The 23,713-nt window shown below is 46.2% G+C and overlaps 1 protein-coding gene across 1 annotated transcript in view; it reads left to right on the top strand.

Moving 5' to 3' along the window:
• Positions 1–23,713, top strand: part of DNAH8 (dynein axonemal heavy chain 8) — a 598,059-nt gene that overhangs the window by 151,728 nt on the left and 422,618 nt on the right. The window contains exon 20 of the mRNA XM_048843472.2: positions 13,164–13,280. Within this exon, the coding sequence (XP_048699429.2) occupies positions 13,164–13,280 (117 nt within the window). The remainder of the gene's footprint in view (positions 1–13,163; positions 13,281–23,713) is intronic.

Consider the following 23,713-nt stretch of genomic DNA (forward strand, 5'->3'; position numbering starts at 1 on the left):
CACACACACACACACAGTCTCTGACACACTCACCTCTCAGCCCATACTTGTGTTTTGTTACTTCTTGGTACTTCCTGCAATGTACATATATTCTCTGTAATTTTATTCTTTCAAAGTGCTGTTATTTTAGTTTTTTGACTAGTCTATGCATTTCATAATTTTATTTCTCTCTTATGCTTATTGAGTTCTAAAATGCTTAACCTGTCCTGATTGGAGTAATTATCCCTATGGTAACTTTTAAAAATATATATTATATCTAGGGTTTTTTTTGTTTCTACCGGTGGCACACATCCGCACATTAACTTGATATTGGTGCCCCTAACAAAATTCATTCCTCACATGAAAGGAAAAAATTAGCGGGAACATTGCAGGTGACCCTGTCCTATTAATACAGTTCATAAACTGATCAAGCTCCATCTTAAAATTAGTTAGATTGTTTGCCCCCACTACTCCTATTGGGAGGCTGTTCCAGAAGTTCACTCCTCTAATTATTAGGAACCTTATTCTAATTATCAGCCTAAATTTATTCATGACCAATTTATAGCCATTTGTTCTTGTGATAACATTGTCCTTTAGCTTAAATAGCTTTTCTCCATCCCTGATGTTTATCCGCCCCCCCACCCATGTTTTCGTAGAGAGCAGCTATTTCTTCTTCGAGTAGTGTCTCAGTGGGTGCTCCACTGTAGTTATGTCTGATTCCCTGCACTGATGATTGGAGAACTAGCAGTGTCTGTTGGACCCAAGCATGCACTGTCTCTCCTTCTCAGCCACCTTTGGCTAGAGACAGAACTTTAGCTGTCCATTCGCGGATCATTTACAGTTGCTAATTTTTAGCTTTCCTTAAAGCCTCTTTTCTTTATTTTCTTTGTTTTTCCATTAGCCGTGCCTTAAAAAAAAGAGAGAGAGAGAGAGAAAAAGAAAGGACTTTGTTCTTTTATCAACCCTTGGTGTTGGGGGACCCCCTGACCAAGGGTATGCCCCAGCTCCCCGGGCTTCAAGAAGTGCTGCACTTGCAGCGAGGTGATCCCGGTCGCTGACAAGCACCCTCAGTGCATCTGCTGCCTTGGCAAGGGCCATGTCCAACAAAATTGTTCCCTCTGCCAGCAGCTCCAACGGAAATCCCTCAAGAACAGAGAACTGTGCCAAAAATTATCTTCATGGAGGCAGCTCTTCAATCTCAACCTCCCGGCAGTCGTGAGTCTCCCCCACAACCTTCAACCTTGAAGGGCAGTGAATCAAGGAAGCGGTCTGGGACTCCTCTCACAAGTCCAAAAAAGAGTCAGAAGTCCCCTCAGCAAGCCTAGGAGTAGCCGCAAGCAATCGCCATCTCGCTCAATATACTCAGCACTGCTGACATTGAGACCACATGGCACCCTCGCCTCATGGTAACCGTCAATATCTAACCAATGGACCCTTTGGGCATGGGCACCAAATCGTCATCACCAAAAGATAAGGGCAAACATCCTAGAAAGATGTTCCCGGTATGCGAGTCGACCTCAGTACTGTCAGCAACAGGAGTCCACCAGCACCAGAGAGACCAGTGATGGTTTCCTCTCCCCTCTGGCAATGACACCGGGATGATTGGTCTGATGGAATTCCACCAGTACCGGAGACCTCTGCATGCTAGAGGCATCCGAGTCTTCGCTCCTCCATACCGACATCATGGCACTGAGTCTTTGCCAGGCACGGGGGATATCCCCACAATCATGCCATGCCCCTCCATTGTCTAGTGAGGGGTTGGACAGTGAGCCAGAGGAGATCTCACAGTACTCCTCCGAAGCTCCATATGAGAACCACTATCAACAAGGTCCAAGAATGTACTTGCAGATGGCACCACCACCATCTTGGTATGGCCACCCACTGACATCTTCACCAGATCCTATACCACCACAATGGCCATACTGGTACCCTTGGATGGCACCCTGACAGCCAGCCTCGCAAGCATCAAGCATCACCCGACAAGCTTCCTGGCATGCTCCTTCAGCCACAGCATCTAGGGTCTCAAAGCCTCAAGAAATGGAGGAACAAGAAGCTGACACAGAGGAAGACATAACACCGAAGCGCATATCCTCCTCTTTCCTGAACAAAGTGGTCATGCCTTCACCACCATCAATGGCAGATGACTTCTGTCTGTTTCAGGAGCTGGCGAAGAGAGTAGCAGATGCACTACCAGCTCATTGATATCCTCTACTTGTCATACTCCCTGAAGATTGCCTCCCAATTAATGAAGCCATCTTAGACCCAGCTAAAATGGGTCTAACCTCAGCATTGGTAATCTCGATGTACAAGAATGCAGGCAAGAAATATGTCCCCGCAAAGGAATCAGAGTTCCTTTTCTCCCACCCGCCACCCAACAACATTGTGATGGATGCCATGAATTTCTGTGGCCAAGAGCACCATTCCAGTTCAATGCCATACCGCAAAAATTGGAAGTGCCTTGATCTCTTTGGCAGGAAGGCGTATTCCTTGGCCACCTTACAATTCCGTGTTGCCAACTATCAGGCGCTCATAGTAAAATACAATTACATGAATTACAGTAAGCTGAATAACTTTATTGTTAAGCTGCCAGAGAGTCACTGGGAATCCTTCAAGGCCATCATTCAGGAGGGACAACTAGTAGCAAAAACATCACTACAGTCGGCCCTCGATGCCACCAACACGGCAGCCAGATCCATCTCCACTGCTGTGGTGATGATACGGGTGTCATGGCTCCACTTGTCAGCATTCCTAAAGAAGGTGCAGACCACAGTAGAAGATCTCCCCTTTGAGGGTGTGAAGCTCCTTACAGAGAAGACTGATGCCTCCCTTCATAACTTGAGGGATTCCAGGGCCACTCTTTGGTTACTGGGAATCTGTACACTGGGGCAAAAGAGACGCTTTAGCTCCCCCAATCCCAGCACAGCCCATATATGACTCAATTCCCATCACAGTGCCATTTTGAGCCACAATGGAAAAAAGGGAAAATTCCCAAAATGCAAACTGCCCAGTCCACAATCTTTGACCAAGCCCCCTGCCTCTAAGCACCACTTTTGATGGGCAGGTCAAGGTGCCGCAAGACAACTCCCACAAATGACTATGATTATGCAGCCATTTGGCCAATATTCTGCAGTGCCGGGGAGTGCATAATGTCATATAAATGGGTCTTAGAGATCGTCCAATCCGGATACTCCATGCACTTCACCTCTCTACCCCCTCCACAACACCCTTTCTCATCCCTCTTTAGGGACCCTTCTCACAAGAGTCTATTATGAAAGGAAATTGCTCCAATTAGGAGCTATAGAGCCAGTACCTCAACATCTGAGGCAAAGGGTTCTTCTCGCATTACTTCCAAATACTCAAAAGAAAGGGAGATTGGGGACCCATACTGGACCTCAGAGCTCTCAACACGTTTATCGAAGCTCGGAAGTTCAAGATGGTTACATTATTGACAATTATTCCATCACTGGAACAGGGAGAATGGTTTTCAGCTCTTGACCTACAGGATGCCTACTTTCACATTTCAATACTATTGAATCACAGATGATTTCTCATAGTCTCTCTGGGACATGACTATTACCAATACAGAGTCCTCCCCTTCAGACTCTCATCGGCCCCGAGAGTATTTTCAAGTGTTCTCTCAGCGATAGCCTTTCATTTACACTTGCAAAGGATAATGATCTACCCATACCTGGATGATTGTCTCCTCAGAGCTCAATCGCTCCAAGAGGCTCATCGAGCCATCAACACCACAATGCACTTGTGTACAGAACTGGGCTTTCAAATCAACACCTAGAAGTCAACCGTCACGCCAGTGCCACACCTGGAATTTATAGGGGCTGACCTGGATATTCTACAGGCCAAAGCCTTCCTACCTCAACACATGTTCCTATCCCTGATCTCACTCATAGACACAGCTCAGCATAGTCCTCAAATACCAGATAGACGCTGCTGTCTCCAACTGTTGGGGCATATGGTGGTGGGCACGACCGTGATACCATATGCCAGACTCCACATGTGATACCTCCAACTATGGTTCAGTTCAGTTTAGACTGAACAGGGACAGGGTGGAGAAACCTCTGTCACTATCTACCAGGATCAACAACTCCTTAGAGGTTTCAGAGTAGCAGCCGTGTTAGTCTGTATTTGCAAAAAGAAAAGGAGTACTAATGGCACCTTAGAGACTAACCAATTTATTTGAGCATAAGCTTTCGTGAGCTACAGCTCACTTCATCGGATGCATCCTTAGGCTGGTGGAAGGACCCAGCCACTATGTGCAAAGGGATACCCTTCTTGTGCACGTCACCATTGTTGCTCCTTACTACTGACGCATCACTCATAAGGTGGATCATGCACTTAAACAGCCTCAGTACTAAGGCAAATGGTCACTTACAGAGATATCTCTACACATGGATCTCCTTGAACTGAGGGTGGCCAGGAATGGCTATGCCCATTTCTTCCTGCTGATAGCAGCATCACATACAAAGATCCTAACAGACAACATAGCCTGCATGTACTACATCAAACGCTGGGGCATAGGAGGCCGCCCTCCATGTGTGTGGAAGCAATGAGGCTATGGAATTGGTGCATCTCTCACAACGTCATTTTGTCAGCAGCTTACCTCCCTGGCATGCAGAACTCTACAGTAGACAACCTCAGTCGCAAATTCCTGCATGACCATCAGTGGGAGATGCACCTGTCAGTACTCCACACTCTGTTCACATGATGGGGAACACTGTCCATAGGCCTGTTCGTCACTTACCAGAACAAGAAGTGTCCGTGCTACTGTTCCAGCGCTATCTGGGTGATGCTCTTCTCCCCTGGGACAAAGACCTTTTTTACATCTTTCATCTGTTTCCTCCTTTGCTGAAGGCTCTGCTAAAAATAAAAAGGGATGGAGCTCACGTCATCTGATCTCTCCTACTTGGCCGAGTACCCTTATCCGACACAGCTTGCGACATGCCTGACGATCTCTCTTTCGACTCTTCCGCAACTCCTTTCACAGGCTGATAGGCGTACCCTACATCCCAATTTAGGGATGCTCTGCCTCAAAGCATGGTTCCTGCATGGTTCCAGCACTAGAAAATTTATGCTCAAAGGAAGTAGAAGAGGTCCTATTACACAGTAGAAAGTTATCCACACAACATACTTTACCTGCAGAAATTGTCCAGGTTTCAGATTTGGTCTACATCCCAATAAATCTCTCCAACATCAATAATTCTTCCATGTATTCTGGAATATGCCCTGTGCTTTATAAAAATTGGGATTATCCCTAAACACTCTTAGGGTCCATCTAGCAGCTATCACAGCCTTTCACCAACTCAGAGGGATACACGGTGCTGTTGCATCCAACCACAAAAAGGTTCCTTAAGGGTATAATAATCCTTTTTCCTCACCTCGACTTCCTACCTCCATGTGGGACCTAAACTTGGTTCTGAAAGGGCGGATTAGAACCCCCTTTGAATCCATGGCCACCTGTTCATTAGCATACCTACAAGTGAAAACAGCCTTCCTGATACCAATCACCTTGGCAAGAAGAATAGGGGAGATAGCAGCTCTGATGGTGCATCCTCCTTACACAGTATTCTTTCCAAACAAGGTTACACTCAGGCTGCATCCAAAATTCATCCCTAAGGTAACCTCCCCATTTCTAATGAAACAGTCAATTCACCTTCCAGTCTTCTACCCCAAGCTTCACCAAGACAATAGGAAGGCTATACTACATACCCTAGATGTTAGGAGAACCCTGGCCTTCTTCCTTGGTAAGACAAAGGCCTTCAGAAAGTCCCCTAGATTTTTCCTCTCTGTGGCGGATAGATCCAAGGGCTCACCAATATCAGCCCAAAGACTCTCTAAGTGAGTCTTGAATTGGATCAGACAGTGCTATGACATTTGCAAATTGACCCCTCCAGATTTGATCCATACAAACTCCACAAGATCAGTCTCCTCATCTGTCGCTTTTTTCAAGGTTGTCCCTATCTCAGAGATCTGCAGAGTGGTGCATGGGCATCAGCCCACACTTTTGCAGAACACTACGCAATCACTGGGGACTCCACCACCAATGCTATCTTCAGCTCCACAGTACTGTCATTTGTAATTGACCCAACTCTGAAGTCCCCACCCTCCAAAAGGGATGCTGCTCAGAAGTTACCTACAGTGGAGCACCCATAGACACACTACTCGAAGAAGGAGAAGAAGAAGTAGTTACTCACCTTGTGCAGTAACAATGGTTCTTCTTCAAGTAGCATCCCTGTGGGTGCTCCACTTTAGGTGAAAGGCTCTTTTCCTCTAAAACAGATGAGGTCGTACATACAATGAAGGACTCTGGGGCCACATTATGTACCTTAGGCATATACACCCCGCCTAATAAATGATGCTGATACACACCATATCAAAAAACAAGAAACACATCTTTCCACCACCAACAACAGTGGCATTTTGACCACAGCCGGAATAAACAATGCCCTCAAAGTCATAGAGCCCTGTAACATCAGGCCTCATCTTCTCTACCATTGACAACCAAGCATCAATTTTGAAGTCTTGGTTGAAGGTCTGAATGACCTCCCCCAAACTATAGCGCTCCTACCCAAACTTTTGGCCACCGCTTATGCCCATTCTGCCACGCTTGGGCAGCTATAACAACGGACCAATGGAGATCATAAGATCTGGTTATGCCATCCCCTTCCTCTCCATCCCACCCCACCCCTTCTCCATCCCTCTTCAGGGACCCCTCTCACAAGCACCTCCTACAACAGGAAGTGGACCACCTCCTACACCTGGGTGTTGTGAAACGAGTTCCAAATAAAAACAAAGGGAAGGGTTTGTACTCAAATTATTTCCTCACCAAAAAGAAAAGCGGTGGATGTAGACCCATCTTAGATCTTAGGAAGCTAAATAAATTCATATGCAACCACAGGTTCAAAATGGTCACAATAATACCAACACTAGACTGCAGGGACTGATTTTCAACCCTCGATCTTCAAGACACATATTTTCATATCACCATACAACCAGCCCACAGACAATTCATGCTAGGATCCAACCACTACCAATACTGAGTCCTACCCTTTGGTGTCTCCACTGCCCCTTGAGTTTTTTCAAAAACACTCGTGGTAGTAGCTGCACACTTACGTCGCAGAGGAGTGATGATCTTCCTGTATTTAGATGACTGCCTACTGAAAGGTATGACCCGGGAAGAGGCGACACACATGGTACAAACAACCATAGAGCTATTCCACAAATGAGGGTTGCAGATAAGAACTCTCTAACAAAGAAATCAACTCTAACCCCGACACAACACCTGGAGTTCATTGGAACCTACCTCAACTGCGTACAAGCCAAAGCAATACTACCAAACCACAGGTTTATGACAATGAACACACACATTTCCATGATCACCACAAACCTCAGTGAAGACTTGCCTTCAGCTCCTGGGGCATATGGTGGCCACAACGTTCTTCTAAAGGCATGCAAGATTCCATATGCGCTGTCTTCAGGGCTGGCTGAGCACTGTGTATATGCCCAGAAAACAAGGCCATCATGTCACTACACTGATGGATGAAATCAGAAAATGTCTTCACAGGGATCCCCTTTCAACAGGACCCTCCATCACTCTCTGTCACAACGGACATGTCCCTGATAGGTTGGGGCTCTCATTTGGACCACCACATCACACAGGCAAGTGGTCAGTGACCACTTCACATCAACCTCCTAGAGCTCTGAGCAGTACACAACTCATGCCGTCATTTCCTGCCAGTCATACAAAACAAATCAATTTGCATACTAACCAACAACATTGCATGCATGTTTTATATCAATCGACAAGGAGGAGCTCGCTCTTGCACTCTAGGCACAGAAGCCCTGAAATTGTGGAGTTGTTGTATCTGCAACAACATAAACATCACGGCATCTTACCTACCGGGATGCCAGAATACAACAGTGGGCACACTAAGCAGACACTTCTCAGAGGAACACGAATGGGAAATACGTGACAGTATCCTCAAAATGATATTTCAGAAATGGGGCTACCCATCAATAGATCTATTTGCATCAGCAACAAACTGTATGCATTCCCACCGATACCCCTAATCTTGCGAGCCATTCACAAGATATGGACCAACGGAGCACACATCATCCTGATTGTCCCCACCTGGCCCAGACAGACTAGGTTCCCTTACATGTCGCGCCTGGCAGTGTGTGCTCCACAAATGCTTCCCTTGTGGACGGAACTTCTGTCAGAGAACAAGGGCCGAACACTCCATCCGAATCCAGAGAAGCTCCACCTCAAAGCATGGGTCCTACGTGGTTTCAACATGGAGAACTAGACTGTTCAAAAAAAGTATTGCTAAACAGAAGATGATCTACCAATAGAAATACTTACCTCCAGAAGAGGAAGAGATTCTCGATACGGTGCCAACAAAAAAAGACATGCAGTCATGGCACCTCTACCGACTATATTAGACTATATACTAGAACTGAAACAATTGGGCTTAACCATAAGCTCAATCAAAGTACATCTAGTGGCCATTATGGCTTTTCACAATAAGGTAGGGGGGCATCAGTCTTTGCTCACCCAATCATGAGACATTTCCTAGTGGGTATACAGAACATGTATCAGGAAGTTTAACAACCTACACACTGTGGGACTTGAATCATGTACTCAAATGCCTGACCAGACCACTCTTTGACCCATTAGCGACCTGCTCTCTCCTACATATGTCAATGAAGGTCATGTTTCTGGTGGCCATCACATCAGCCAGAAGGGTGAATGAAATATGGGCACTGATGGCTGAACCTCCCTACAACTAAGGAGAAAATCATGCTATGACTACACCCAAATTTTTTTGCCGACAATAGCTACATCCTTCCACATAAACCAAACTATACGCTTACCCACGTTTTACCTTAAACCACACAGGGATTCACAAGAGGCTGACCTGCACACACTTGATGTCAGGCGAGCCATAGCGCTCTATTTAGACAGAACCAAACCATTCTGTAAATCACCAAGACCGTTTATCTCCACAACAGAACGATCTGAGGGTCGTGTTATATCGACCCAGAGACTATCTAAATGGATCTCCACCTGTATTCAAACCTGTTACCAACTACACAATAAAGAACCTCCCTCAGGCTTCAGATCTCATTCTACATGTGATATGCTACCTCAATAACCTTCCTTAAGAATGTCCCCTTCATAGAGATATGTAGAGTTGCCACCTGGGCATCCAAGCACACCTTTGCTAAACATGATGCAATCCCCGAAGTGCTATGTCAGATACCATAATTGGCCTTACCGTGCTCTTGACCACTACACACATAACTCCAAAGCCCCTACTATCCACAGTAGGGCACTGCTCTACAGACACCTAAAGTGGAGTATCCACAGGGATACTACTTGAAGAAGAAGTTACTCACCTTGTGCAGTAACAATGGTTCTTCAAGATGTGTGTCCCTGTGTGTGCTCCACTACCCGCCCTCCTTCCCTCTACTTCAGAGTTTTTGCTATCAGACTTCGCAGTAGAGAAGGAACTGAGGGGGTCAGGTCATGCGTGCACTGCAAGAGGCGCCAATGACACTGCGAGACAGCTACTGCATGTGCACTCTCGGACCAAGCACTGCTACCTAAAATCTCTGATCTCCGGTGCAGGAATGCACCGACACCTAAAGTGGAGCACCCACAGGGACACGCATCTCAAAGAACCATTATTACTGCACAAGGTGAGTAACTTCTTCTTCTTTGAGATGTGTGTCCCTATGAGTACTCTACAGCCTGCCCTCCTCCCCTCTGCTTTGGAGTTCTTGTTATGACCCTGCGATAGGGAAGGAACTGAGGACAGTTAGCCTGTGTGCACCAACTAGCGTTGTGGCGCAGCACAAGGAAAGACAGCGCATGTGCGGGCCCAATAGACACTGCTACCAAAGTGTCTGTGATCAGCAGCGCAGGGACACAGACACACCTACGTTGGAGCACCCATAGGGGCACACATCTCGAAGAACCATTGTTACTGCACAAGGTGAGTAACTTCTTTATCTCCTCACTGCCTTCATTTTGCTAGGCTAAACAAGCCAAGCTCTTTCAGTCTCCTATGATAAGATAGGTCTCTCCACTCTCCTGATCACCCTAGAAGCCCTCCTCTGAACCTATTCCAGATTGAATTCATCTTTCTTGAATATGGGTGACCACATTGTACAAAATATTCCAGATGAGGACTTACTAGTGCCTTGTACAACGACATTAATACTTTACTATTTCATTGGAAATATCTCATCTCATATATCCCAGGATTGCATTTGTCTTTTTCACAACCACATCACATTGGTGGTTCATAGTCATCCTGTGATTGACTAATACATCCAGGTCTTTCTCCTCAAACCGATTAGCATCCCAGCATATAGCAGAAATTCTTGTTCTTTTTTGAGTAATGTCCCTACAGGTGCTCCACTTCTGGTAAAAGTGCACCCTGTGCACCGTTGATCAGAGACTTTTGGTAGCAATGCCTGTTTGGTCCAACATGCACCCTAGCTATACTTGTGCCTTATACCAAGGGTGTATAGGGCTGTGTTGGATGAATCAGTTCCTTCTCTACTGTGAAGTCCAGCAAGGCAAAGACTCCAAAGCAGAAGGGAAGGAGGATGGATAGTGGAACACCTTATGTGGGACTAACGTCTCAAAGAACTCCAGTTACTGTACAGGATAATTAAATTCTCATTCTGTGAATAATGTCTTCATGGGCGCTCCACTTTGAAGCAATACTCCCCAAAGAAAGTGGGTGCTTTTGAGTCCTGTCTAAGACTGCTTGTAGAACTGCAGTACCAAAGGGGGTGACTGCTCTAGAGGCATGTACTACAGCATAATATTTTAAGAAGGTACGGACCAAACCCCACGTGATAGCTTTGCATATTTCTTCAGTGGATGTCTCGCAGTGTCATCAGGGCTATGGAAGTAGATTGTGATTTAGTAGAATGCACTTGTAACAGGTCATGCTGTCTCGCCACGGTGCTTCCAGGAATTAGCTCATCCTAGCCTCGGAGCGTCTCCTTCTGGCCGGCATCTCTCCTGCTGTCGCTACTTGTCTTTCCATTATGAATCTTCACCCACTATATCTCAGGCCCCACGTCCCTCCTGGCCTGCGATGCCCCTTCTCAGATACTGCCCCGCGGCAGTACCCCAACACTAAGGGATCCTCCCCTAAGCCCACCTCGCCTCAGTGACCCACTGCCAGTCTTCATCTAGCCCCTTACTTCAGGAGCAAACCGCAGTCTGAAGTGGCCACTCATCATCGGCAAGGAGGTTGAACCTGTTGCCTGTTCCTCCTCTGGCTGCCTCCCCACAGCCCTAATACCTCTTCCGGCCCTGACAGCAAGGCCTCTGCCTGGGGGTTTGCCAGGCTGGAGCTCCCACAGCTCCTCCTGTCCTTCCCCAACACTACACTGTCCAAGGAACCCTTTTCCTCTTTCAGGCAACCAGGTCCATCTCTCTCCAAGGTTGGAGAAAGACTGACTGCCTTCCGGCCCTGCAGCCCTTTTATAGGGCCCAGCCTGACCGTGATTGACTGCCTCTCAGCCTTCTCTGATTGGCTCTGAGCCCTCTCCAAGGGCTGGCTTTTAACTCCTTGTAAATCAGAGCAGGGTGACTGCCCCGCTACAGCGCTATAACTAAGGCTGCAAGTCTGTCATGGACATCATGGAAGTCACGGATTCTGTGACTTTCCATGACCTCTGTGACTTCTGCAGTGGCTGGTGCTGGTGCAGGGGCTGTCCGGCTTGGGCAGGCCCTGGGCCGGCAGCAGAAGTTTGGGTGTGTGGGAGGGGGCTAGAAGCAGGGATTCGGGGGGTGTGCTTACCTGTCGGGGGGGGGGGGCTGCAGCTTCGAGGCGGGGGGGCGGGTCTCCGCGCTGCATTCTGCTGGTGCCTACAGACCCCACCCCCACAGCTCCCATTGGCTGCATTTCCTGGCCAATGGGAGCTGCGGCAAGCAGCACTTGTGGCGGGAGCAGCGGAAGAGCTCCTGTCCTGGCTCCTGCCTCTGCCACCTAGAAGCTGCAGGGACATGGAGCCGGGTAGAAAGCCCCTGCCAGCCCCTTCAACCCTCCCTACCCCAGTACCAGCGGGGGTCCCGGGTCACCTCCCCCAGCACCCGCGGTGCCCCCAGATTGCCCCCCCAGAGCACCCACGACCCAAGTTTTAGTCACGGCGGATATTTTTAGCAAAAGTCATGGACAGGTCATGGGCCTGTGAATTTTTGTTTAAGACCCGTGTCCTGTCCATGACTTTTTTACTAAAAATACCTGTGAATAAAACATAGCCTTAGCTATAACCATAGGAGGGGGCTGAACATTAGCAATGTTGTGGTAAGAGGGGATACAACCACAAACCCATTTCAGGAGAGCCTTTGGGTCAAAACAGGGGCCACTTTAATTCTGGCCATGAAAGAGACAAACAGCCCTCAAGGCTTTAGTCCTTTCCAAATAGAAATCGAACACTCTCCTGACATCCCAGGTGTGAAGAGCAGCATCTTCCCTAATCAGATGAAATTTAGAATGAAAACTGACAGCTGAATGACCTGATTGATATGAAAGTCTGAGGTTACCTTAGGCAAAAAATAAGGATATGGCTGGTAAGGAAAGCGAGGATTTTAGAAATAGTATAGGGAGTGCAACAACAAGATTTAGTGAGAAAGTGGATGTGATTGAAAAAAGGAAAGGGAAGAGTCAAAAATACTGATTCATATGAGCTCCAGAGATGTGAAGTCAATCTGATCACAGTGATGGAGAAGTGCAGCAAAGAACAGGGTTTAGGAGAAAACGTGGACAGTTCATGTTTTGTTTTAGTTAAAGGAAATAACATCCATGAGGAAATGTTAGAGGACCAGCAAGAGATTTGAGACTGGACAGGAAGAGAGAGGTCAGTGGTTGGCAGGTACATTTGAGAATTGTCAGCATAGTGGTGAATATGGCTGTGGTACACATAAAAACCTAAATAAACATCGAGTAAATCACTTCAAGGAAAACTGCAGAAACAAAACATAGATGCAAACTAACAGAATCTGTTTCTTTCAGTAATGAGCACAGGACCATTGTTCATTTTTATAATCATCAGTCCTGTTTGTATGTTATATTCCTAACATTTATTTTTTTCTATATTTAGTTATCATCATTTTTGTTTTGTTTTGTTTGTTTGTTTAGGTAGAATCTGTGTTGAGACAAGGACTTACTATATTAACTTGGTCATCTCTGACATTGGACAGTTTTTTTCAAGAAGTTGATGAAGTTATGAATATGTTTAAGCAGCTTTTGAAAAAGGTATGCATATTTGCCAAATTAATTAAAATGACATTTTTTGAAGAAATTTCAAATACACTTTCATTTGATTTTAGAGTATTTCACAGCAAAAAATAACTTGTGCTTTAAACTCAATTAATGATTTGACTTCTATTCACATGTAAGAAACTTCTTAAGGCTTGTCTACATTACCACTGGATCGATGGGCAGCGATCCATCCAGCAGGGGTCGATTTATCATGTCTAGTCTAGACGTGATAAATTAACCGCTGACCGCTCTCCCGTCAACTCCGGTACTCCACCAGGGTGAGAGGTGCAGGCAGAGTCGATGGGAGAGCCTCAGCCACCGACATACCGCAGTGAAGACAACGTGGTAAGTAGATCTAAGTACGTCGACTTCAGCTATGTTATTCACGTAGTGGAAGTCGCGCAACTTAGGTCGGGCCCCCCCCTTTCCCCCAGTGTAGACCAGGCCTTAGTTAAGATTAACATTAAATTCTTAATAACTTTTAGTGATAACGTTTTGCAACATTGAAATATGTCTCTGTTTTTTTAAAGCAAATGTTGTTTTTCACATGCATTTCCTTTGGAAGAATGATAAGGCCCTGGTAGTTTCTCCATATTTACATCCTTGCTACCACCTTTAAACCCTAGATTTTAACCTCTTTTCTTCAAGTTGAGTTTGTATTAGGTCTCACCATTGTTTGTGACTAGCACTCTGATTTCTTGTCAGAAAGGGTCTCTAATTTTTGTCAGTGCCCTCCCCTTCTGGTTTGAAGAGCAAGGTAAGTATTTCTTATTTCTCAGACCACTACTGGGGTAACCGTGCCTGTCTACAGAGGCAACTGCATAATCCTCCCCAGCCTTTTCTAGGTTCCTCCTGCTGAACATGACCAATACTGCATGACCCCCAGTCATTGCCTCCATTGGTGAATGAGAAGTATCTTCAGCTCTCCTTCTGGAATCCTTTCTTCTCCAAATCCTTTTTCTCCATGCTGAGAATTGCTTTGATAACTTTGCCTAAGGTTCAGGAATTCCAACTTTTGGTCTAAGCCATTAAGAACAACTTGGGAAGCCTGAATGTCCCAGCTGTATTCCAGCAGCTATTGAAGCTTCCCCCTCTCCAACAACTCTATTCATTGGCCTTCCATTATAGAAAAGAAGTCAGTTCAAGTGGGAGAGTGTGCAAAATCACATGACACTATCAGTTCTTCAAGTAGTTGCAGATGTGTATTCCACTCAGGTGTGTGTATGCCCAGTGCACAGAAGCCAGAGAATTTTGCTTAACAATACTTGTAGGGGTGACACTCATGTCTTCTGGCCACCTAGCCCCTCCTCTGGCTATTTAAGAGCAGCACTGCCCCAACCCTCCTCTGTTCCTTCTCACTGCCCAGGGCTAGAGTTAGAATGCTCAGTGTGCTTCTTATCTTATGCTGTTTCACAGAGTTTTTTTGTATATACACCTCTAGCCCGATATAACGCGACCCGATATAACATGAATTTGGATATAACGTGGTAAAGCAGTGCTTTGGGGGGCGGGGCTGTGTGCTCTGGCAGATCAGCATGTCTGGCTCCGACACGCTGCTCTGAGCGGCGCCGGGCTAGGGCCGAGGGGTTGGATAAGGGGCAGAGGGTCTCAGGGGGTGGTCAGAGGACAGGGAACAGGGGCGTTGAATAGAGCGTGGGAGTCCCGGGGGGCCTGTCAGGGGGCGGGGGTGTTGAGAGGGGTCAGGGAGTGGGGGGGGGTGTTGGATGGGTCGGGGGTTCTGAGGGGTCAGTCAGGGGGCGGGAAGTGACTATTAATAACGGAAATTCTCGAGGCCAAAGCAAGTTCAATATAACGTGGTTTCACCTAACACGGTAAGATTTTTTGGCTCCCAAGGACCACGTTATATCGGGGTAGAGGTGTAGTTGTTAATTGTAGTTAGTTTAGTGGTGCCTATAGGTTTAGTTTTATTAAAAATGGTTGGATAGGATTTTGCCTGGTGTGATGCCCTCGCCAGCATTTGAACACTGCCCATCATGTGGGGTAGTTAGCTCTAATAATGAGAACCACACACTCAGTGTTTGTTGTGCCTTCGGGAAGGGCCCATTAAAGAAAGGTCCTTCATCTGCAAGTCATTCAAAAAGAGAATGCAGGTGGACAGAGACTTTTATTTGAAGCAGCACCCTCAGGAACAGACCATGAGGCCCTTTTCAGCACTGGGGACCTTCACAGATTGTCAGGCCCCTCAGAGGGCATCTGAGCTGGCACAGGCTGCTGTTAGGCCAAATTCATATTCTTCTCCCCCACAGAAAAAAAGAGACAGTTCTTCCTCTGGTCCTCCTATAAAAATTTATCACAAAATGGACTGGGGCTATTCCAGAACTCAGAGAGATTCCTCCTCCCCTTCCAAGAGGAGTGCAGATCTACATTGTGATTCATCCCGGATGCACGATAGAGCAGGGCTATTTGCTCTCCAGTGCCGAGATGAGAGCAACTGGACTCTATCATTGACTCAGGTACCATCCATGGGGCTTCCTCTGAGTCCAGTACCAACAATTTCAGTGTCAGCACTGACTGTTTCCACACCAGTGGTGTATCAGGCAGCAATGGACTTTCTTTGCCTGGCTGTTCCTGATCCTCCACTAACTGAGGAATTTTCAGCTGTGGAGGCTTCTTTAGTGTCCTTGGTGCTGTCTGGATTGGTTGCAGACCTGCCGTTATTATTGGAATCTTCTTTTGCGCCTCTTCCAATTCAGGGTGCAGAGTTGAGGTCGCCTGCCTTTTCGGTACTGAGGGACTTGTCAACACAGCTACTATCTTCCGTGCTAATGATGATCCCAGCACACTGCATCTATGGGTTCGGTGCCAGCTTCGACTTTGGCACCAATGTCTGCTTCAGTACTGAGTGTGAGTATGAAGCCTGTGTTAGTGGTTAAAGCACCAACTGCTTTACTGTTGTCAGTACTGATGCATCCTGTGAGCAGGACTTTGGATAAGGCTGGATGTTTGTTGGATGGGTGGCTCCTTCATTGCCTATGGACTACTCTGAAGGTTCCTCAGGTTTGGGCTCGGAGACCTCTTCCTCCTCTCCCCCGCCTTCTCAGTATCTCTCTCAAAAGTTGTTGAGACTTCCTGGGGATCACCAGTGGTACTGAGATTGGCACCACATGCAGAGTGTAATACATATCTGCATTAACATCTCAAAAAACAGCAGTTATCATACAGGTAAGTAACAGTTTTTTTATGTAATAGGGCACTTTTGACTCAACTGCCCCCTCCACGTGTACAGAGAAAGCAGTGGTCTGGGTTGATCTCTGTGTATTTAATCTTGTGGGATGCTCCCCCGCAGTGCTGCAGAGTTTCAATGACCTTCTGCAAAACTGTCCATTGGGCTTGCTCAGAGAAATACAGATCTCAGCTTTGGAAGGCTTGCCTTGTGAAGGTCATGAACTCTTCAGTTTAAAGACTGACTCTTCATAGTAGCCTGACATCAGTCCTGGACAAAAAAATCAAAAAGCTGAGGTGGTTTAAATTGATAAAGAATTAAAGGATAGGAATAGAATTATTGCCAGTCAACATAATTATATGGAAAATAAGTCTTGTCAAATAATCCTGATTTCATTTTTTGGATGAGATTACAAGTTTGGTTGATAAAGGTAAGTGCATAGATGTAATATACTTAGACTTGTGTAAGGAATTTGACTTAGTACTGCACAACATTCTTATTAAAATTTAGCACTATACAATATCAGTAAAGCACACATTAAATAGATCAAGAACTGGCTAACTGACAGCTCTTAGAAAGTAGCTGATATTGGGGAACCATCATTAAATTGGGGTGTTCTTTGATTGCTTGCATATGTCCATTACACTGTAGGTGATTGTGTGTCTTGAGGACCAGTGCTGGGGAGTTTTCTCTGATGGTACCTATAAGGGCAGCACTGCTCATTGCCAAGCTCCTTGTGCTGCAAGTGAGAATATAAAGGGCTGAGTCCCTCTTTCAGTTCCTTCTTTCCATCTGTGGTCAGAGCATTTGTGTTCCTTGTGAACAAATACTTGATCTACCTAGTGCTGCTAAAAAGTCTTTGGACTTTTATTTTTTTCTTTATTCATTTTATAGTTCTATTTTTATATGGCCTTTCTTTTGGGATTTTTCCAATATTGTGAGTCTCTAGACCCTGCCTGGAACTGAGAAACCTATGCCAAAGTCCCTAGAGTTCAAACTTTCATCGGCTGCAGAAAGCCTCTCCCTGTTAGTGACCCTCATTCATACTGCTGCAAGTGTTTGGGTGAGGGCCAGGTTATAGGTGCTCTCTCTGTTGCAGCTTCAAGACTAGAACTAAGAAGCTGAGGGAGGAGTGCCTCTAATATATCCAGATGGAGGCTGCCCTTAGATCAATGTCAGAGCCTGTCATAAATATAAAGGGAAGGGTAAACCCCTTTAAAATCCCTCCTGGTCAGAGGAAAAATGCTCTCACCTGTAAAGGGTTAAGAAGCTAAAGGTAACCTCGCTGGCACCTGACCAAAATGACCAATGAGGAGACAAGATACTTTCAAAAGCTGGGAGGAGGGAGAAAAACAAAGGGTCTGTGTCTGTCTGTATGCTGCTTTTGCCGAGGACAGAACAGGAATGGAGTCTTAGCATTTTTAGTAAGTAATCTAGCTAGGTATGCGTTAGATTATGATTTCTTTAAATGGCTAAGAAAAGAGCTGTGCTGAATAGAATGACTATTCCTGTCTGTGTGTCTTTTTTGTAACTTAAGGTTTTGCCTAGAGGGATTCTCTATGTTTTGAATCTAATTACCCTGTAAGGTATCTACCATCCTGATTTTACAGAGGTGATTCCTTTACTTCCATTAAAAGTCTTCTTGTAAGAAAACTGAATGCTTTTTCATTGTTCTAAGATCCAAGGGTTTGGGTCTGTGGTCACCTATGCAAATTGGTGAGGATTTTTACCAAACCTTCCCCAGGAAGTGGGGTGCAAGGGTTGGGAGGATTTTGGGGGGAAAGACGTGTCCAAACTACGTTTTCCCAATAAACCCAGATAAAGTTTGGTGGTGGCAGTGGAAAACCAAGGGCAAAGGGTAAAATAATTTTGTACCTTGGGGAAGTTTTAACCTAAGTTGGTAAAAGTAAGCTTAGGAGGTTTTCATGCAGGTCTGCACACCTGTACCCTAGAGTTCAGAGTGGGGAAGGAACCTTGACAGAGCCCCTTCAGTCATCTGAGGGAAGGTCTTCGAAGACTCCTTCCCGAAGTGTTCCTTTGGATGTATCAGCTAAAAGAGGCCTCAGAAGATCCCTTTCTCTGGGACTGTCCTTTTTAGGCCCAGAGAATCAGAGTCCCGGCCTCAAAAGCAGAAACAGAAGTTGGCATTCGGTTCCTTGAAGTTTAGGATACGGGTATCTGTGATGTTTCCTGGGGTACCCAGAGTTGCAAGGCAATTCATACCACTCCCCCTTAGCATGAGAAAACCTTGTCTGTGCCTGCCAGGAGGTCATCTTTCCAACTCCACTGGCCACGGTTAACACAAGCACTTCCCTGTAGGCCTTTGCAGGCCCTGCTGTTTCTCTACATGTTAGTGACAGGCAGATTACAACTGCTGAGCCCTCTGAACTTCTCCCAAGCGGGTCCAGCCCCTGTTCCACTGGACATTCATATTATTCATAGATCCGCTGCTTCCAAAGAAACAGAACACTCCAGCTGACCAGTTCCACCCCAGATTACCACTCTGCTTAACACACAGCACTTAGATGTGTTTATGGGGAAATCAAGTATAAATTTATTTAACAGAGCATAGAGATTCAAGAAATAGCACATAGAAGTATTGGAAACAAATGGTTATCTATCAGATAAAATAATAATGCATTCTAGAGCCTAGACTTTGTTAACAGGATACTTTCATGTCTAATAAAATATTGCTCACCAGTGCTTTACAATCAGGCTGGCTGTGACCCCCCTTTTCATAAGACAAACATGCTGTTAGCTTGCCTCCTTAGTGAAGGATCCTGTGTGTTTCTTTGCATTCCCTGGTACACCAGACTAATCTTAATCATAAACAGGTTTTCTCTTGTAGATTTCCCAGTTTTTTGACTGGTATTGGCTTAGTAGGCAAATGGGCATCCATTGTAAGGCCTACAGTACAGAATACACACATAGTCGGACAAAGAGATAAGTGTCTGTTACCATCTGCCTGAAAGGAACTTGGACGAGGTCTGTGTCCTCTTGGTGATCTGTCTTACCTCCCATACTTTAAGAACATACTTTTTCACATAGATACACAATTCCTTAAATATTGCCCATACATACATTTCACAGGCATTATGATGATCATTGGCTTATTGGCTCTCATTAGACACCTCACATGCTACCTACTGATGGATAGTTATTACTCCTGGGGGAACTTTGTGCCACTGCACAAGTGCAGAATTAATGTCCCCCACAGATTTTACTCTTTCTCAGCAGAATAACTGATTTACATGCCCCTTCTGGGCAGCGGTCCCAACCAGGCTCATCTGGTTCAAGTGTCGGGAGCTGCCGGAGGAGATGAAAATCACTGACTCAGGGCAGGGTGGGGCTGGGCATGAGTGTAAGACTCTGTCCCTCTCGCTTGCTATTGCAGTGAGCCAGGAGTCTGTGTGGGGTCAGGGCTGAGGATGACCCAGCCAGTGGCTGCTACTGTGTGCCAGGCTCCAGCTTCTAGTCCTGGCTGGGCTGGGGAGGACGGGCTTCCTCTTCCTTTGCACGGGCCCTCCAGACCCACCCCCAAGAACCTCCCCCCGACTGCAGGAAGCTCCGCACCTGCACCCTCCTCTTTCTGTCCCCATCACTCCCCAGCCACAGGGGGAAGGGGTCACTGTACAGGGAGCTGTGCCACTGTCCACCCAAACTCCCCATGCATCCAAACCCCCACAAACATCTAGATCCCTGCCGAGCCGCACCCCCTGCATCCAGACTCCCCCACCAAGCCCCACCCTCTCCACTCCTGTTGTCCTTCTAATCTATTGTCTGTAACAATTTTAGTTCTAGTCCAGTTACTGTATAGTGACATGCTGAGTATTACTTAGCTATGCCAGTGTCAAAGTCAGATTCAGGACTCTCATCATTTGTCAGACCACTCTGTTTATTAGCAAAGCGCTTTGCCAATGCACCCAGATATGTGAGCCCCTCTCTGAGGCTCAAGCTAACTTATTTATACAAATAAGCCAAAGCCAATTTAACATAAGAGACAAAAGGAAGCAGAAACTGACAAATATACATACATATCTTATTTGCATACTAATGTTTACCAATCTCCTAGCTCAGTAGGAGCTCTAAGTTAATTAGTTTGAGGACCCATTGCCTCACACTCCTTAATATTTCTCTTCCTGACAACTATATTTCAACAAACCCTTCAAGTAGCATTTCTTTAATGAATTATAATTTCAATATAATTCATTCTACTTTCACACCAGTCACTGAGATCCCAATCTGGTAAAGTGTTAGTTTCAGTGGGGCTACTCAGGTGCTGAATTTTATGCATATATTTAAGTGCTGTGACAGATCATGGGCTAACTTCACTCCTAAGGATGTGCCGCTCATTAGGGTATGTCTATACAGCAAAGAAAAACACATAGCTGGCCTGTTCCAGCCAACTCAGTCTCACAGGGTTTGGGCTGCAGGGCTGATTCATTGCTGTGTAGACTTCTGGACTGGGACTGGAACGCAGGCTCTAAGGCCATGCAGAGTGGGAGGGTCCCAGAGCTACAGCTCTAGTCTGAGCCCGGAAGTCTGCACTGCAATGAAACAACCACAGCAGGCTGAGCTGTCAGCTTGCATGAGCCCACCATGTTTTTTCTTTGCAGTGTAGACATACCCTTAAAGTCTTCTTTGCTTGACATACATGGAAACATTAGTATTGTCATCTGCTCTGTGGAGACATACAGATGTGCTAATATGCCTAGTAAGGAATCTGTTTGTCAAAAAACATTTCCTGAACGTTTTTTGTTGTTGTCTATATTGTATTGACATAAACTACCAAAATAATTGAAAATGGCACAATTATATTGTGTTATTTTGACAAATAAAATATGCAGAATTTTGCAGAATTTTTAATTTTTTGGTGCAGAATTCCCTCAAGAGTATATTATGCATATGTCTGATGCAGAGGATCCCTGAAAGATTCCTGTACACCTCCTGTGCCCTCTGCCAGTTGGCATCAAGAAGTCCCTGGGACATAGACCCCTTCCACAGAGGGTCCATCAGGTAACAAAGGTAAAGCATGCTCTTTGGGCTCATTCAGAGAGACCTTAATCATTAACTTTGGTGCCCTCTCAGGGACTGTCGAGTCTGGCTACTTCTTTGATGGCAACAGAGCAGTCTTTCCTGATCACTGCAAGTCAGCAGCCCATGTTGGTACTGACTACACCAGAGGTTTACACTGTGGGTAGAGACTTAATATACCTGTTTGTACTGCTATCGTCTTTGCCTCAGGGTGAAGAATCTCATCCGGCACTAAAGCAGCCTTCTAGATGGTCTGCACTGGGTTGCTTGACCATGGCATCAAATTCCTCTGAGTTGGTACTACCACTTTCCACAGGACCAGCTCCAGATCCCCCACACCACATGTTACTGACAGCCAGGAAAATGTCCATGCTGTTCCTGATACCATGCTTACGGCATAGCTCCTGTTCAAGGTCTCCAAGGACCCCTCTCAGCACTGTATCACCCTGGTTCTCTGTGTACTCTGAGTTGTGATCAGATTCTGAAGATGACTCTCCTATTCCCTGGTAGCCTTGGGCTCACTCATGTCATTGCTCTCATTGCGTGTCTTTGAGAAGAGTTTGTCCAGGAATTGGAACTCATGGGCCACACAAGCCAGGAGGCTGGTACTCTATCAGTCCCCAGTGGCCCTATCAGTCCCCTGGTTCCCTTGTGGGATGCCTCCAGCACCCACCTGTACACTGCCTTATATGACTAGATCTTTTCCTCCCAGCTCACAGAGGCTGGTAACAGTTCATACCAATCAGACTTCTGACTCCCGTGCACTCAGCTTACCGCTGCTGGCTCTGGAATATCTGCCAGTTCAGCTGGTACCAGTACCAGAAGAACAACCCAGAGAGTCATTTCCCTTGCCTCCGTTTCACACCTCTTTTTCATCACCTGATGAGGCCCTGATACCAGAGACATCATCCTGGGGCCCAGTACCAGATGATTTTGAAGGATATCAGGAGTTACTCAGGAGAATGGCAACATCTCTGGACAGCCAAATGGAGTTTGTAGAGGTTAATGTACACAAGATCTCCATCTCACTGCAGCAGGGAAGGATGCTATCATTCAGACAGCCAAAATGATCTGGCAGACCCCTTCCTGCATTTCTTTGGTGGCCAAATGAATGGAATGGAAATACCAGGTTCCATCCCAGGGTTCTGAGCAATTCTGTCTACATGCCACCCCTGCTCATTGGACGTGGCTGCAGTGAATGAGAGATGTCATCAGGGCAGGAATAAGGCTACCCCAAGGACAAAGATGCTAAAAAGCCTGATCATTTTGGCAGAAAAGAAAATTATTCCACGGCAAGTCTACGACTCTGGATTGCCATACATCATACCCTGTTGTCACAGTATGACTTCTCCAGTTGGGAAGCCATATCCCACTTTGTCATCAAGCTGTCTGTTGCTCATGGCTGAGGGATGTCTTGGCTCTTGTTCAGCACTGCTAGCTTCCCTGGAAATGGTGGACTCTGCAGCTAGGGCCATGGTGACAGTTGTAATGATGCACTGAGCCTCCGGGTTGCGTTCCTGGTTGCATACTGTTCAAAACAAAGAAAAATCCTTTCTCATGCTCCATCTTGTTTTGAATCAATAAGTCAATGATATTTGTAACTAATTTATCACTACTATCACATCTGTGACCACAATTAGGTCTTAATGCTTAGACATCAATCCATACCTAATTGTTTTTCTGACACATTGATTATAGAACACACCTGCTATACCACATGTGCCTTGTCTATTTTGTCATTTATTAAGTTAATCAATTACAGAAAATTTATGGGCATTTCTTATCAGTTACACATTTGGTTCCCTAATACATACACCTATAGCAGTGTAACCGTTCTGTCAGGTGGAGTTGGCAGCAACAAGGGGCAGGTTCAACATCTAGGGCAAGGATCGGAACCTTTGGCCTGCCGCCCTCCAGGGTAAGGTCCCGGCGGGCCAGTTTGTTTACCTGCTGCGTCCGCAGGTTCGTCTGATTGCAGCTCCCACTGGCCGCAGTTCACTGCTCCAGGCCAATGGGGGCTGCGGGAAGTGGCACGAGCCGAGGGATGTGCTGGCCGCCGCTTCCTGCAGCCCCCATTGGCCTGGAGCGGTGAACCGCGGCCACTGGGAACTGTGATCGGCTGAACCTGCAGACGTGGCAGGTAGACAAACTGGCCCAGCCCACAAGGTTGCCGATCCCTGATTTAGGGTTTCCTCTTAACAATATAAAA

Source organism: Caretta caretta, chromosome 3 (assembly GCF_965140235.1).
Source record: "Caretta caretta isolate rCarCar2 chromosome 3, rCarCar1.hap1, whole genome shotgun sequence".
NCBI lineage: Eukaryota > Metazoa > Chordata > Testudines > Cheloniidae > Caretta > Caretta caretta.